General features: G+C 52.6%; 1 protein-coding gene across 1 annotated transcript in view; it reads right to left on the minus strand.

Annotated features, from left to right (window-relative positions):
* CSMD1 (CUB and Sushi multiple domains 1) overlaps positions 1 to 13,506 on the minus strand; it is a 1,728,861-nt gene extending 1,715,355 nt beyond the window's left edge. Inside the window, exon 1 of the mRNA XM_066382147.1 lies at positions 13,297 to 13,506. Within this exon, the coding sequence (XP_066238244.1) occupies positions 13,297 to 13,381 (85 nt within the window). The 5' untranslated portion in view covers positions 13,382 to 13,506. The remainder of the gene's footprint in view (positions 1 to 13,296) is intronic.
* Positions 13,507 to 16,897: the final 3,391 nt, after the last annotated feature.

Genomic DNA, 16,897 nt, shown 5'->3' on the forward strand with positions numbered 1-16,897 from the left:
GCCTCTGCCTCAGGCGCTAGAGTGGCTCTGGTCGCAATATGGCGACGCCCAGGATGGGCAGAGCATCGCCCCCTGGTGGGCAGAGCGTCGCCCCATGGTGGGCGTGCCGGGTGGATCCCGGTCGGGCGCATGCGGGAGTCTGTCTGACTGTCTCTCCCCGTTTCCAGCTTCAGAAATAAATAAATAAATAAAAAATAAACATGGAAAGTACAAATAACATACATACTATTTTGAATGTTCAACTCAAACTTTCGCCATGGAAACATACTCATGCGGGCAATCCCGGGTGCTATATTATTTATTTAGCTATTTTAGAATGATGGACATTTCAGCTCTGTCCAATTTTCCACTCGTAGAGAGAGGGCGGAAATGAATAAGCATGTATTACTGCAGGGGATATTACACTTTTGGATTAATATATCTGATTAGTGGAATATTTACTGGTATGGACAAATTATCTGCACCCCCCCCCCAGACTTCTCCCGGTATACAGCCCCACCATATAGAAGTGATCCTCCTATGTACTTCCCACCAGGTGACGTATCAGTGTTTTATAAATTGGAGAAAATGGCATTGTTTAGTTTATAGTCTTCCGATCAATCATCAGTGTGTGTGGTTCCTTTGCACTGTTTGTTCTTGGTGTGCGTTCTTTCTGCAGAATACGAACCTGTGTGTGTTGCCTGTTCTGACACAGGGCCTGGTCGGGCTTTGCGCCCTGACTGCATGACGCTCTCTCTCTAGTCACCCAGTTCTGGGATGGTCATGTGAACAGACGCTGGAGGCGACGCCGCGATCCTACCTCCACGTCACGCCCGGTGTGACTCTCCTCTGTCTGAGGCGGACAGGACGTAGGCTTGGCTTCTATCCAACAGAACAGGGAACAGTGACCGTGTGTCCACAATTGAGTAATTTGAAAATAGCACTGTCGTTCACGGCTTGCCAGAGCCCCTCTCTCCTCCTTCCCTCCCTCTCTCTCTCTCTCCCTCCCTCTCCTTCCTGGGCTTTGAGCCACACTGGAATGGCCCCACAGGACGAGGACGTGTGGGCGGCCTCTAGGAACTGAGGGTGACCTCGAGCAGTCAACTGGAGCTCTCGGCCCCTCAGCCACAAGGAATGGGATTCCTGCCACCTGAGAGACGAGTCACCGTATGAGCGGGTCTCTCCCCAGGAGGGCTGCCGACGAGACTGTTGTCCCAGTCGCATCTCGACTGCAGCCTGCGGGGCCACAGCAGAGGGTGTGGGTGACCCACAGACACGGGGCGGGGGGGGGGGAACGGGGGCGGGGTGTCCGAGCGTGAGCGGTCTGAAACGGCTGCCCTTGCGGTGGGTGGTAATGTTACACAGCAGCCATGGGTACTAACGCTCGGAATGAGATGGAAGATGTCCCTCTAGGACAGGGGTCCCCAAACTTTTTACACAGGGGGCCAGTTCACTGTCCCTCAGACCGTTGGAGGGCCAGACTATAAAAAAAACTATGAACAAATCCCTATGCACACTGCACAGATCTTATTTTAAAGTAAAAAAACAAAAACAAAATGGGAACAAATACAATATTTAAAATAAAGAACAAGTAAATTTAAATCAACCAACTGACCAGTATTTCAATGGGAACTATGCTCCTCTCACTGACCACCAATGAAAGAGGTGCCCCTTCTGGAAGTGCGGCGGGGGCCGGATAAATGGCCTCAGGGGGCCGTATGTGGCCCGCGGGCCATAGTTTCGGGACCCCTGCTCTAGGATGTCCTTGTTGAACCAATTCCGTCGTTCCCGGGGGCCTCTGGTCCTGCAGAGGATAAACGCGGGGAACAGAGCACAACGGAACACGATCTTGCCAAAAAATGCCTTTGGCTTTCTGTTCCTATCTCTCCTTGATATAGGACCAATAAATAAATAAATAAATAAATAAATAAATAAATAAATAAATAAATAAATAAGCAGTCATTAAAAAGACATAAAAATAGTAGCACTCCTCTCTCGCTCTGACTTTAGGGTCGCCATCGACGTCACCCGATCTCTCACTCAGGAAGCTCACAGGTCCCTTTCTTAACTCCGACAGGAAAGGGGCCACAACTCTGGTCGCCTCACCTTGTCATACAACACTTTATGTTATTTTTACACCAACTTTATTTTTTTTTAAGTCCTCACATTGTCCATCCATCATGAAAATGGAAAGAAAAACACATTTGCTCGGAGACATAAATCATCCCTCAGAGCTCGTCCTGTGCTCTCAGGTCAGGTGGCCCCCACCCGCCATCACTGAGAACGCCCTGATGGTCTGTCCCGTCTGCGTCCCCTGCGGCCACTGGTGAACTCTGCGAAGGTGACTTTGCAACGGCCGCGGGGAGAGGAGGAGACGGGTCCCTCCTGCTTTGTTCCACAGCCCTTCTTCTGCTGATTCTTTCCAATTAAACGCCGCACGATAAAACAGTCGCGGAGAGCCAGATGAGTTGTCGCAGCCGCCGAGCGGGATATACTGCCGCTAATCATCCTCACGAGAGGAGGAGGCGTGCGCCCAGAAACTCTTAGGAAAAGAATCCATGGCAGAAAAGTACCGACCTGGACACAGGCGCCAGGTCTAGTCGCGTTGTGCACACACATCATCGTGCACGGGGACAGGAGGAACGTATCACTGCTGACCCCGCCCACTGGCCACGTCTCTTCTATGAGTCTTCTCACAAAGTGTTTACACACTCCCACCCCCCTAGAAAAAAACAGACAGAATCAAGAAGTATCAGAGAACACTGGCTTCTTCAACGGAGAAACAGAAAGTACAAGGACGCACGATGGTAACTTTGTTGTCTCTAAGAGTATCTTTGAGTTCTCCCAGATTTAAACATCTACCAGGTGAGCATGCGGTCTACAAACAGAAACAAAACCAGCAGACAAACAACAACGCCTGTTTTAGAAAAGGTCCTAAACTCACGATTCCTCCACATCGTGACCTGGGATTGTGAACCAGAGTACGGTGACAAAGGAATTTAGACGGAGGACAGACCGGGGGATCGACTTAGGGGAGAGGTCGCTCGCAGAGAAGTCCAAGCTGGGTGGCCCTGGGCAAAGAGGAGACAAGGATGCCCTTAGGATGAGCATGAACCTGGGTGGTCACTCACAGGAAGCCCAGGGCCAGAGCTGGGAAGAGAGGCTGAAGCCAGATGACAAAGAGCTTTGAAGGTCAGTGAGGGGGACCACGCTGCCTTCGCTGTACAGGGAGATGCGTCCAACCCACTTGGGGCGCCAGCGCCGACCGCCGGGAAACCAGGGCACCGAAGAGGGCTGTCCCTGGCGTGCCGAGTCTGCGTGTCCGCTTGCCTTTCCCGCCCGACGCCATGTGAGCGTTGCCTTCTGGAGGTCATTATGACAAAACGTGAAAGTATGGCGCCGTAGAACATGGAAAACAGAATTCAAGGTGACAAAAAATCCTTGTTTCTCAGAAAACAGCTTTGCAATCCAAGCAAGGGGTCCGGCGGCTGTGTGAGGAGAGAAGACCCAACCCTCGGGGCGGGCAGGGGAGCACAGTGCAGGAAAGAGCCCGGGACAGCCCCACAGCCCCAGCCAGAGTTTCTGTCTGTAGGTTCCTACTTGAAAAGGCTGCTGTCACTATCCTCCGGCCGCGACCACTCCGCAGCCTCACGCTGGCTGACTCTGACCCTTTCTCCTTCTTTCTTTGGGACTAGCAGGTGCCCACCTCGTATATGAGCTCCATGGGGACAACCACAGATTCAACGTCTCTGTGAAAGTCTGCGGGGAAATCAGTCGTAAGGCAGCGTGCACCGTTGTTTGCCCTGAGTGCTTCCGGGAGTCCGCAGCGCCATCCTTCCAGAGAGCGCTGTGATTTCTCCAGCCCTATGAGAGATGCTGGACTTCCCAAATCCCCTCGCCGGCTCCCAGGTCTTCGAGGGTAAAGACGCTCAGAGACGACAAACATGAACATTTCCCCCTCGTGGTGGTAATCTGACTTCGATACGTAACTAGATCACTAGCTATAAATAACTCCGCCCAACAGTAACTGGATGGTTCTTCTCTCTTTCTCTTGATCTTATCTAGAATTGCATTAAAAAGCATTGCGATTTACACAGTCTTAAACTTTCATATCGTTTTCATCTAAAATGGAGCGTGCCTAAGAAGCCAGGAAGATGCCACCCCAGGCGTCTAGCCAATGACACAAAAAAATATCTAGAAAATCCTAATGGCTCTAGATTTGTCTTAAGTTGTTCACAATAATAATATTTTTTTAAAGCAAGGAGGAACGCCTGAGCAGGCAGTGACGCAGTGGATAGAACGTCGGACTGGGACACGGAGGACCCAGGTTCGAAACCCCGAGGTTGCCAGCTTGAGCGCGGGCTCATCTGGTTTGAGCAAAAGCTCACCAGCTTGAGCCCAAGGTCACTGGCTTGAGCAAGGGGTCACTCACTCTGCTGTAGCCCCCTCCCCCCCCATCAAGGCACATATGAGAAAGCAATCAATGAACAACTAAGGTGCCGCAACGAAGAATTGATGCTTCTCATCTCTCTCCCTTCCCGTCTGTCTGTCCCTGTCCTCTGTCAAAAAATAAAGAAAAGAAAAAGAAAGGAGGAAGTAGAATAAGAAAGAAAGACAGACGCTGAGAAGTTTACATGTCTAGCACAGGAAAGGGAGGAGTTGCTCAATTTAGTTCACTTCTTCTAAAAAATGACCCTTCTCATATCGGCAAGGTCCCTCTTCCTATCCGTACGAAGTGTCGGTCATCCCTGCAAGTCATAACTATCCATACCTGTATTATGCAGCAAAGCACACCACTTTGCTAACCACTGGAAAAAAAGAAAGAAAGATATTTTGAAACATAGAGACAAAAATTGTTGATCGCCTTGGAACACACTCTTATCATTCATTTCTTTCTAAAAACAAAACACAAAACTGAGCATCTTTAAGTTCAGGAGATCCCTCATTTTCAGAAGAAGGAGCTGTGTTGAACTTGCTGTAACCCTCAGGATTGTCACTGGCATAAAAGCCAAACGTTTCAATTCAATGATAGACAAGGAAAGGGAAAATTCACTCAGTGTCATCAGGGAAGGTATAAAGAACTGCAGTCACTTGCAGAAGATCAAAAAAGATACTTTCCACTGAAAACAGGAGGAGACATAAATAAGTTTCTCTGAATAAAGACATAGGAATTCACCAAGCATCAAGAAAAAAAGATAGCTTAGAATTCGTAATTATTTTCAAAGGCTTTCAATTCATTAGAGATCACTCCCCAAATAATTCTAATTTTAATCCAACATTTAGCTCTTTCTTACATAACACTAATCATATCAGAGTCTACTAAACAGTAGGAGAGAAAAAAATAAAATAATTCATTTGTACAGTATTTTTATAATGAAAGAGTATAATTATCCCTTGAAGTCTTCCCAAGATACAAATATTATGGACAGGAAGCTTGAATCTCAGCTTTGTTGTAAAACCTTTAAAAAAAAAAAAAGATTAAACAGCATAGAATGATGAACACTGATAATGGAGGCACTAACGATAAAGAAGAAGTCTTCGGAAATAATTACACGATTTCACAATATGGTACATTCATCATAAAATCAGCACCGGCCTATTAGCCTGTGAAGGCTCCGTAAATAGGTGATTAGATTTGGATGCCTTTTATCAAAAAGGAGGTAGAGATAGATACATGGATAGATAAACGGACAGCTAGATGAATAGAGAGACAAATGGAGAGTTGGATGGACAGACGGACGGATGAACAGATGGACATACACACATGCTTATTTATGACATCATCCACAACCTACTTTTTGAGAATCTCTTGGGGAGAGGCCTTAGAATTTACATTTAAACAAGACCTCAAGTAAATCTTTTCCTCACAACGTTTGCAAAAGACTATTCTAAGATTTTACATCACTGTGTGATGCCAACATGGACAAAGAAAAGTGACCCGTTTAGGACAAAAGCCAGTGCTGCCACCCTATGTTGGGGACACGCGGGATGTCCTCCAAAGTTGCTCTGGTTCTCTGGGACTTCGGTGCCTTACAATTTGCTGGATAATTCATACAGAAAGTTGCACTTACATTTATAATATCTATGTGCCATATTAGTTTCTCTTGAATTTTATTGAGGCCCAACGTGTCTCCAAAATACATAAAACAAAACAAAACAAAAATAATAAAAATGAATAAAGGTACTTGGGATTGAGCCAATAATTGATGTAATTTAGGTCTTAGGTTGCAACACTCTTCTCACAGTAACTCCTGGAGGGTAAAACCGGTTCGTGGGTCAAGGATGACTCCTGCATGCCTCTGTTTCTCACGAGCTCACGCTAGTCATAAGAATAGATTTCAGCGCGCAAAGTATTATTCAAGACTTACTTCTTTACAAACAAGGCAGGCCCCTTTGCACTGAGATGATGAGCATTAGGGAGGAAGTATCTCCGTTACACCCCTTAGAGTCGGAGAGCCAGGCCACACTGAAGCATCCCTCTCCCTTTCACAGCCTTCCCGATCTAAAACCAGTACAAGATAAAGCCAGACGAGTTCAACTCATAAATTACAAAATGCATGAGAGAAATAAAAGGCATAGTAGTTATTTTTAATAGGTGCCCATGCCTACATGCTATTTTTTTTGTCATTCACCACAGAAGTTGTCGTTAAGAGAAAACTGTCGCCACGGTGGGTCAAAGTAACACTGACTCCCTATCAAGGTAATTGGTTGAGATTTAATTCCTCTGTAGAATGTTTACAACGTTTTTCTCGAAGTAGGTTCTGTTGAACGAGATCGTGTGCCTAGTGGATGATGAAATCTTTTACCCAGCTAGAGAAAAGATGCTTAAGGATAAAGAAAGATCATGCAATTTCCCTAAAGCACTGATGGCATTTTCCTTTCCCAAAAATTAGTGTTTGATTTAAATAGTTTAAAGAAATTGCAGCTGAATTCAAAAAGCGAGAAAAAAGACTTTTTCATACTCTGCATCCAAAAGGTTAATCTTTTTTATTTTGCGGGGGGAGGGGGGTCCTACAAGTTGTGGATTATTTCCATACAGCTCCTACAATCAGTTATTTTTAACCAATTCAATGAAACAGTTCTCCTCTATTCTTTTTCATGTAATGGAAATTTTAATTCTGTTCCTTCTACTCCTTATCAACCTCTGTCCTAGGGAAGAAATTCTACCCCAAATATAGACGTGTTAATTACTAAAAGGTCATTCAAGTCACAGGAACGTCATGGTGGAACAGTGCTATTTTTTTTTTTTTTGCAATTAGGCAAATACCTAATACGCTTGATTTTCATACCAATAAGCTGTCCTGAACAGGCCGTCCAGGAGCTAGGCACCGTGGCTGTGTGACTGAAGGCAGGGTCAAAAGGGCGATTTCCTGTAGGACTAATTGGTTGCAGCCCAGCCAAAGAATCTATTTTCTTTTCCTCAGGTGTCACAAGCAAGCCAGTTCAGCTGTTCCAAACAGTATCTATCCCTGGTGACAATGGTGGCCCCACCACAGAGTGGAGCTGGTCTCATTCTAGCGGTCCTCACTGCTGGTGCACTAATCCAAGTTTCTACTCTACCAGCACAGGGTCCAACAGGCTTCTCACGATGCCCAAGCCACCCAGAGGTACAAATACTGCCCGCTGTTCAGTGCCTAGACCTTTACTCAGATGTCTTCCTCTGACTCTGTTTTGTTTTTTTTTTTTTAATTTTTATTTTTTTTATTAAGTGAGAAGAGCAGAGGCAGAGACAGAGTTTCGCGTGCGCCCTGACCAGGATCCACCCGGCCAGTCCCCTACCAGGCAGTGCTCTGCCCATCTGGGACCACGGCTCTGTTGCTTGGCAACTGAGCTGTTTTAGCACCTGAGGCTAGGCCATGGAACCATTTTCTGTGCCTCGGTCCAACTTGCTCAGACTGTTTGAGCCATGGCTGCGGGAGGAGAAGAGAGAAAGAGAGAGAAGGGAGAGAGGGAGAAGTGGAGAAACAGATGGTCACTTCTCCTGTGTGCCCTGACCAGGAATCAAAACTGGGACTTCCACACATTGGGCTGACCCTCTACCACTGTGCCAACTGGCCAGGGCTTTCTTTCATTTCTTAGCTAAACAAGTGAAATTAAAATAAGGTGACATAGTTTGCCATCTGCTCTGTGCAAGGAGTTGCCGCTCAATTTCCCGATTGAAGGAGAGAATGAATCTAACCAGGAAAAAAAAGAAAAGAAAAATGCCAAAGCAAAAGTAGAGTTTGCATCGCCTAAGTGCAATTTGAAGTGCCGGATTCCCACTCTGAGCTCAGCAGAAGACCTGCCGGAGATGCATCGAGAGTTCAGCAGAGCACAGAGTACTTAATATGCCATTTGCATTTGGACAGCTTAGAAATGTCTACACTGGATTTGCTGTCTCGCCCGCAGTGAACACCAACCAGCCACTGAGCCCTTGTTTATCTAGTTCTTAAAGGAAGCTGAACCATTTTCTTGACATCTTCAAAGCTCCATCAGTGTTTGTGGCAAAAAAAAAAAAAACCACAAAAACACAACCACACAGACACAAACTGGATGCTAGGGAAGCGCAGACCCTGGAAGGAGCTGTTCTCACCTGTGGGAACCTCTAGGTCCCTTCCTGGTGGCCATCCCTCTCTTCCAGCTCGGCCTGGCCAGCGGAACACCCACGTGAACTTGGTGATTCCCTTCCTCTGCAGGCCTGAGCTTGGGGAGATGCAGGAGACCCCAGGGGGAGACCTCGGGCGGAGACCTCGGGGGGAGACCTGGGGGGGGGAGACCTCGGGGGGAGACCTCGGGCAGAGACCCCAGGGGGAGACCTCGGGCAGAGACCTCGGGGGGGGGGGAGACCTCGGGGGGGGGAGACCTCGGGCGGAGACCTCGGGAGGAGACCTCGGGGGGGGGGAGACCTCGGGCGGAGACCTCAGGGGGAGACCTCGGGCGGAGACCCCGGGGGGAGACCTCGGGCGGAGACCTCGGGGGGAGACCTCGGGCGGAGACCTCGGGGGGAGACCTTGGGGGAAGACCACGCCCACGGTGCCACCTGCTACCTAGTTCTCCGGACCTGTTTAAGGGCATCTCCTTGCCCTCTTGTACCAAGCCTGTCACTTCAGGAGGAAGGAAGCCTCCCCATCCCTTACCTGTGTCCAGACTTAACCCAAACGCAGGACCACGGTGGAAGAGCTCAGATGCTCTAGGGCAGGGGTCCCCAAACTACGGCCCGCGGGCCACATGCGGCCCCCTGAGGCCATTTATCCGGCCCCCACCGCACTTCTGGAAGGGGCACCTCTTTCATTGGTGGTCAGTGAGAGGAGCATAGTTCCCATTGAAATATTGGTCAGTTTGTTGATTTAAATTTACTTGTTCTTTATTTTAAATATTGTATTTGTTCCCGTTTTGTTTTTTTACTTTAAAATAAGATATGTGCAGTGTGCATAGGGATTTGTTCATAGTTTTTTTTATACTCCGGCCCTCCAAAGGTCTGAGGGACAGTGAACTGGCCCCCTGTGTAAAAAGTTTGGGGACCCCTGCTCTAGGGCTTCTGGGCTAAATAACCAGGTCTGGACCAGAAAAAACAAAGAACCCCCTTGACAAGGCAATAAAAAAATATCTATGTATATTATATATATATATATATAATTTGCTAAGCTAATCATGGCTGCAGAAAACAGGAACCTCCTCTTCCACCGTCCACCTTTTCCGTACATGATGGATTCGAGTTTTCTGTGAAAGGTACGTATGACTGGAGTCCCTGACTTCCCTGGAGAGAGGAGGTGTGCAGCGGGCCGGCCATAAAGGAATTCCACTGGCAAATGAGAGAGCTCAGCTTCCTCCTCCCCCTCCTCTGTGAAAGGAAGTGTTTTTAAAAGGTAACTAACTCACGGGAGGCACGGAGGTTTGGGAAGGCTGCTTGGCAGTGTTCTCTCTCTCTCTCTCTCTCTCTCTCTCTCTCTCTGCTGAGTTACATGGTTTTGTGGAAATTTGGCAATGCACGGCTACATCTCTCTGCTGGGAGGGATAGAACCTTCCGATTAATTTCTGACAAACACCATTCTGTGGCCCCGGGTTTTGGCGTGAGACCTTGGGGAACTCTCTTACTTAGTCTTTGTAGGAGGCTGAGTGATGTCTGCAAATCCTCGCCTTCTTGTCGCTGCACCAAGGCAAGAAACCATTGAGAAGCAAAGTTTGTTTTTGCCCAAAGGACCAGCCGATCCCCTCAGGAGAAGGGGCACAAAGCCCAGTGCTCTTGGAAAAAAACATTCCACTCATTCAGGAGAGGAAAGTGCTTCAAACCTGCCCTCAGCTGGGGTCCCTGCAAATACGAGGCTTTTAAGGAGGTATGCACACTTGGGACACAATAACGTTACAGTAACATTAATAAGAATTTTTAAAAAGCCATCAGAAGCGAGTTCCCGGTGCCCCCAACACTGTATGGAAGATTCAAGTGCCAGCAGCTAGAGCTGATGACCGGATATTGAGTGAACCAGGCTCCACGGATGGACTACAGCTGCAGCCGCCTCCAGCCTCTCTGGACTCCATAAACGGGTCAGGAATGATGCCCCTCGGTCCAAAAACTATCCAGCAGCCCTCGCCACCGGGGGAGCCACCACCCGGGCACAGGCGGCAGCAGCGCTCCTGTGTTGGCCGCGGTGGCCTGAGCAGTCCCCGAGAGAGCTGAGCTGCACCTCCAGGAAGCCCTGTGCGCACAGGCGCCAAGCGCCCAGCCAACTGCCCACGCCCCTAGCAGAGAGAGGCCCCACCTGGGCCAGTAGGGTTTCCAGAGGGGGCGCAACCCCGCCCCAGGAGCCCAAGCATGCAAGGCAAGGTTCCGGTGCTGGCGTCACCAGTCTCCTGCCTGCAGCCGCTTCCACGCCAGGGACACACACTCCAACTTGACCCTGGGGGCGCAGAGGAGACCAGCCCGCTGGGGTGATGAAGGTGCAGGAGCTCCCTTTAACCTAGGCTGGGCGATAGCGCAAATAAACACACACACACACACACACACACACACACACACACCACGCACACACACATGCACACACACACACCTCTATTCCTGCTCCTTGAGTACCAATCAACAGAAAGGTGCACTTACTATGGCTTCTACAGCCGGAAGCAGGGACTCCCAGGGAGCAGAAGGCAATATCACCCCCGTGGCTGGCTCTCCAGGACTTTGTACCCCTCCCCTCGAGGGCGCTGAGACCTGCGAGAGTGCCCCCGCCCAGGATCTGCACCCCGGTAGCCTTGCTTCCACCCCCGACCCCACCGCAAGCCCGGCCCACCCCCGCGCGCCAGGGCGGAATCCTCCCCCGCACACGTGTGTGGATTATTAAGCAGCCCAGGCAGGGCCGCTGCCTTCTCTCAGCAGCAACCCCTGCTAATTGCGGGGGAGGGGAGGACAGGACGCTTGCTAGTCCTGCTTGAAACCACGGGGACCCCAGCGTGGCTCCCGGGAGGCGGCCGGGGCCCAGAGGGGCTCCCTGTGCTGGGGAAGGGGCGCGAAGTTTTGTGGAGTTACCCAGCAAGTGTGTCCTCTCCAGGAAGGAGCAGAGCGGGGGGTCCTGTCCCCAGGCCACTGCCCCAACCTGCCACTCAGATGGGCGGACCCCCCAGGGACAGCCCCCCTTGCTCTCTACTGCTACAGCTTCCTCTCCACTTCCAGCCAGTCCATGGCTCCTTGAAACCACGGACCACCCCCACCGCCAGCCGAGCCTCCATGGTGGCTCTAGCCTCAGCGCCCAAGGCAGAGTGTCCCACGGAACCCAGCCAGGTGGGAGGGCGGGCAGTGGGCCGGTGTACCTCCCAGCGAATATGAGCTAAGCCACTAACACCAATTGTTGACTCCCTGGGGGGGGGGGGGCATTCCCACAGCCGCCCCTTCAAAGTGAGGCTGAGTGCTGGCAGGGAGGGACAGTCGCCTAGCTGCCAGCTCTTACCCAGCCTGGACGCCCCTGGAGAAGAGGGACGACGGGAGGAGACAAGCCTAACCTTCCGCCCTCTGCACCCCTCCCCTCCCCAGGCCGGGCCCATCTGGACTTTCCTAATGGAACCAGAGCCAGTCCTCCGCCTTGTCAATCACCCCGGAATCTGGAACACTGAAGGAACGGAAGATGGAAGAATCTAGAGAGGAAGGGGATTTTTATGTGAGGAAAGAGCAAATAAACACTAAAAAACAAAAAACAAAAAACCCACCCTACCAGACTTGACTCCGTGCTTTAATAAGGAACACACAAAAACCTATGTAGCTATTTCCAGGAGTGAGGTGACGGGGTGTTGATTGATGGGGGGAGGGGAGGGAATCCGAGGACGCCAAAATTAGGGGAGGGGGCACGTACTTTCCGATGTTAAAATCCGTCGACGCCCCCTCTCCCCCTCTCATTCTCCCCCTCTTCCCCCTCCCCAATCAAGAGGGAGCCTGTTTCCCTTCCCGGAGGAGAGACGGGAGTCCAGCCCTGTCAGCGCCGGGGGAGGCTGCAGCCGGTAGGCTACTTAGGGGAAAACATTCCCCAACTCATTTCAAGGAGAAAACCAAGTTCACGGAGCTCCGAGCCCCAGGAGCGACCCAGGGAGCCCTTTTCTCCTCCAGCGGTAGCAAGGGGGAAGAGCCCCGCGGACACAGCGAATCCATCTGGGGAGGGACCCCCTCTCCAGGTCTCCCCGTTTTCCTCAGGCGCCTCGCCAGCTCCTTCCAACTTGCAAAGAGCAAAGTGCGGGGAGGAAGGCGGGAGCGACCTTCCCGAGGCGGCCCCTCGTCCCCGGGAGGACGGTGAGGAGAGGGGCGGAGGAGCAGTGGACGCATGGAGGGTGCGGGGAGCCCGGCCAGCGGGCAGGTCTGCCTGGTGGTACCCCCAGTCCCCGGAGAGCCCGAACTTGCGAGGCCCGCTTGGCCCGCGTCACTTTCCCAGCTGCCCGGGGCCGGGAAAGTCCTGGGAACCAGCCCCCGCCGCCCGCACCCGCTGCGCCCACATCTCCATGGAGGCGCTGCCGCCGCGCAGTCAGCCTCGCTCGCTCGCTCGCTCGCTCGCTCGGGTCTGGCTTCCTTCTCCCTGACAGCCCACAGCCCAGAGAAAAGCGACATTTGCTTTCGGCCCAAGCGGAGGGAAGGCAGTGGCGGTGGCGGCGGCGGTGGCAGTGGCGGTGGGGCGGGGGTCGGCCAGACCGCGATGGAGGCTCGGCTCCCGGGCACTGCCTTCCCCCCGAGCGTCCGCCGTGGAGACGGAGAGCCGCCCGCACACGCCGGCGCCGGGCTCCCCTGCCGGCCCCAGAGCAGACACTTGCGGTCGCCACCGGGCCTCGGAGGGCTCGCCCATGTCCCCGGCCGGCCGCCAGCAGCCTCCTTACCGTGCGCTGCAGTGAGGAGCCCCGCGCAGAGCAGCAGCGGCACCAGGAGCCGGAGCGGCGGCTGGCATCTCCTCCGCGCAGTCATGTCTGCAGATATTCCACACGCGCCCACGACGCCGAGGGCTCTTCCCCGAGGCGCCCGACTCCTCCGAAGCACGCGGGGCTACGGGCAGAGCCGGAGAAGGAGCAGAGGGCACGGCGAGCGGGAGGACAGAGAGCCCGGTCCCCAGACCGCCTGCGCACCCGACGCCTCCTGCAGGTCCGGGCGCTCGGCTCGCTCCCCTCTCATAGCATCGGTCCCGGTCCTGAGCCGCTGCGGGGCTAGCTGCTGCTGCTGCGCGCCGACACCGACACCAACACCGGGCCGCTGGGCCGATCCGGGCGGGAGGCTCCGTGGCCGAGGCCGCGGGAGGGGCGAGGCGGGCGGGCGGGTGGGGAGGAGCGCGCGCAGCAAGCAGAGACCTGGAGCCCGGAGCGGAGGCAGCTGGAGAGAGCGAGCCAGCGAGTGGGAGCCGCGGGAGGGAGCGAGCGAGGGAGGGGCGGGCGCGCGGGGTGGGGGGAGCCAGTCTAGAGAGGAGAGGCGGGGAGCGGCGAAGACAGGCTGCTAGCGCTCAAGGAGCTGATGCCGTGGCGGCTGGACTCAACCATCCCTCCCCGCGGAGAGGGGAACGCGGCTGGGCCCGGGCCGCGCAGCCCGCCGCTCGCTCCCGCGCCCCGCTGCGCTCCACTCGGCCCCCTGCGCGGCGCTCCGGCTGGAGAAAGCAGACTTGTTGGGCGCAGGGGTGGGAACACCTAAGCCACACACACAGGGAGAGGCAACTCCAGCAAACTAGAGGGACCTGGGGGGGGGGAGGTGAGGGGGACAGGGGCTGGCTTCCCTCTCCATCCCCCACCACTGCTGACCTGCTGACCACAGAGAAGCCCCCTGCCTAACTTAGCCAAGACATGCAGGTGCAGACCCCCCTGTTAACTCCAAGGGAGAAAAACAACTTGAGTACCATTATTCGTATTATTATTAGACATCGTCTTTGGCGAGATGATGATTTTTGCAAGGAGTTAGGAGTATTGTCCTGTGTCCCTGACTTAGGTTATGTGGGGGTTATCTATGCACAGACACATTCGGGTTAAATGCAACATTCCAGAGAGCTAGGGTCTGGAATGGATGGTGTTGTCCGGTGGTTCTGAGCGATGGTGTGCATGCTGGCACACCTTCCGGTGAAACTCTCCATAACACCCCATGGGGTGGGTAGGCACTTGAAAAGAGGCAGAGCTGCTCTCTGGATCTGCATACGGATGAAGCTGGCACCAAAAGAAAAGTCAATAGAACAAACCAGATTCCAACCAGCTTTTTGTCCCTGACAGAGTCTAGGAGGCCTTCCTACGGTCTCCAGGGAGCGTGGAAGGCAAGGCATTTTAGAAGATGGTGGTACACTCCTAGAAAGATAGAAGCCACAGATGAATGCTAGTCGTCACAAAGGGACCACAAAGGATTCACCATCCTTGACCATAAAGGTGTAGGTGACTGCATTAGAGGGCTACAGGGACCGGAACATGGAAAGCCCACAAGCGAGGGAACGGTTGCAGTGCAACATCCATCCTCTGCGTCACTGGGTGGAGGACGTGGGTATGACAGAGACCCCACAGTTGCAACAGTTACCATGCTTCATTGCACTGGTTTTGTCCCAACCTTCACGGTTTAATAGGTCCACCATCCCCTCGGGCTTCCTTAGACTCCCTTCTTCCCGTGGCTCTCTGGATCAGCAGTCCCCAACCTTTTTTTGGGCCACGGACCGGTTTAATGTCAGAAAATATTTTCACGGACCGGCCTTTAGGGTGGGACGGATAAATGTATCACGTAACCGAGACAGGCGTCAAGAGTGAGTCTTAGACGGATGTAACAGAGGGAATCTGGTCATTTAAAAAAAAAATAAAACATCGTTCAGACTTAAATATAAGTAAAATGGAAATAATGTAAGTGATTTATTCTCTCTCTGAGGACCGGTACCAAATGGCCCACGAACCGGTACCGGTCTGCGGCCCCGGGGGTTGGGGACCACTGCTCTAGATGACACGGGACTGGGACTGTGATGGCAAGTCCAGAAAAGGAAGGGCAGCCACCTGGAAGTGTGAGCACCAAAGCAGGGTGCCCTCAGTCTCCTGACAGCCCCCCAGGGGTGCCCGCACACTCCCCCCAGCTCTCCTCTCTGCCCCGGAGACAGGAGCCCCGAGGACCAGGAGCGACCCTTGCTCCTCTGAAGGTGGCTGCCCTCAGTGTGACTTGGGGTTTCCACATGCAGAGCCTTTCTTGGCCTGCACCAACTGCGGGAGGGAGAAGAGGAAGGCAGAAAGAAGGCTCGCTCTGAGGGGAGCCCCCGGTGGGACACATGGGGGTCTTCTCCTCCCTCGGGCTGCACTAGGGCATGGAGAGGGGAGGGCCGCCCCCCTCTGCCTTTTCAAAACAGACCCCAGATGGTCCCCGAGACTCAGCATGCGAACAAAAAGGACTCTCGGGCCCGTGAAGTGATCGGATCAAGCTCCAGATCAGAAAAGAAAGAAAAAAAGAAATAGGTCTCTTTTAGGAGCTAAAGAGCTGCCTTCTCCTTGAGACAAGGCGTCTCGTCTTTGCCTGGCTCTTCCTAATGACTTGTGTCACCAAGAAGGATTTCTGCCATTAAAAACCGTTTCCAAAACCTAACCATCCTGGGCTCAGACTCACAGATGATTTCTTCTCTGTCAGGGTCAGCGGTGTTGAATGTCACCTGTGAAACTGAACACCCTCACAAATAATCGTGACAGGTTCCAGGCTGTAGGTTAAACGTCCCCTTCCTGGGGTCCCACGTGAGGTCCCTCCTGCCATCTCCTCTCTCTGCTGTACAAAAAAAAATAATAATAATAAAAATCCATTTGATTCCCACCTTTGAGAAAAAATGACCCCCAAGTAACTGATCAATACCCACTTTTGCTATTATTTACATGAGGCATGCTCTTTGTCCAGATCGTATATGTCAGAGAGTTACAATGACTTCTGCCCAAGTGTTTGTTCATCACACGGATGCGGAGGGTGGGAGGTGGCTGTCAGATAACAGGGCCCCGTTTTGTGTTACGGTTGTGTTTTTGTTAATATTGCGATATTTTCCCCAAAGCTCTCAAGGCCCGGTTAATTTTCCACACGTGGCCCTGCTGCCATCTAGTGTTCAATTTTTCCCGCTGGGCGTTGGCGCAGACACCGGTGGTCCCTTGGTCTGCCGGGTCTTACCTCACCTGAGGTGCCCTGCCTGCTCCCCGAAGTCCCCTCCATAACCCTCTGGGACCCGATAAGTCACGATAAGTCACAGGGCTGCAAAGAAAGCCTGTTATCCGCGTCCTCGGGGCTTGTCACTCTGGTGTCGAAGTGGATGTGCAGGCCCTGGTTTATACATCAATTTGAATGCCAGTCATTCAGAGGCATATTAGTCCAACGGGGTTAGAATAGGTGGGGTGCCCCAGGGCAGGCCCAGTGGGCAGCTTGGTGACGTCCTGCCTGCACTGGCCTCAGTGCCTGGCACGCTGCCCCTGGGTGTTTAACCCCATGACCCGTCTGGGCATGCACTGCGTGCCGCCT

This window comes from Saccopteryx leptura, chromosome 4, assembly GCF_036850995.1.
Source record: "Saccopteryx leptura isolate mSacLep1 chromosome 4, mSacLep1_pri_phased_curated, whole genome shotgun sequence".
Classification (NCBI taxonomy): Eukaryota; Metazoa; Chordata; class Mammalia; order Chiroptera; family Emballonuridae; genus Saccopteryx; species Saccopteryx leptura.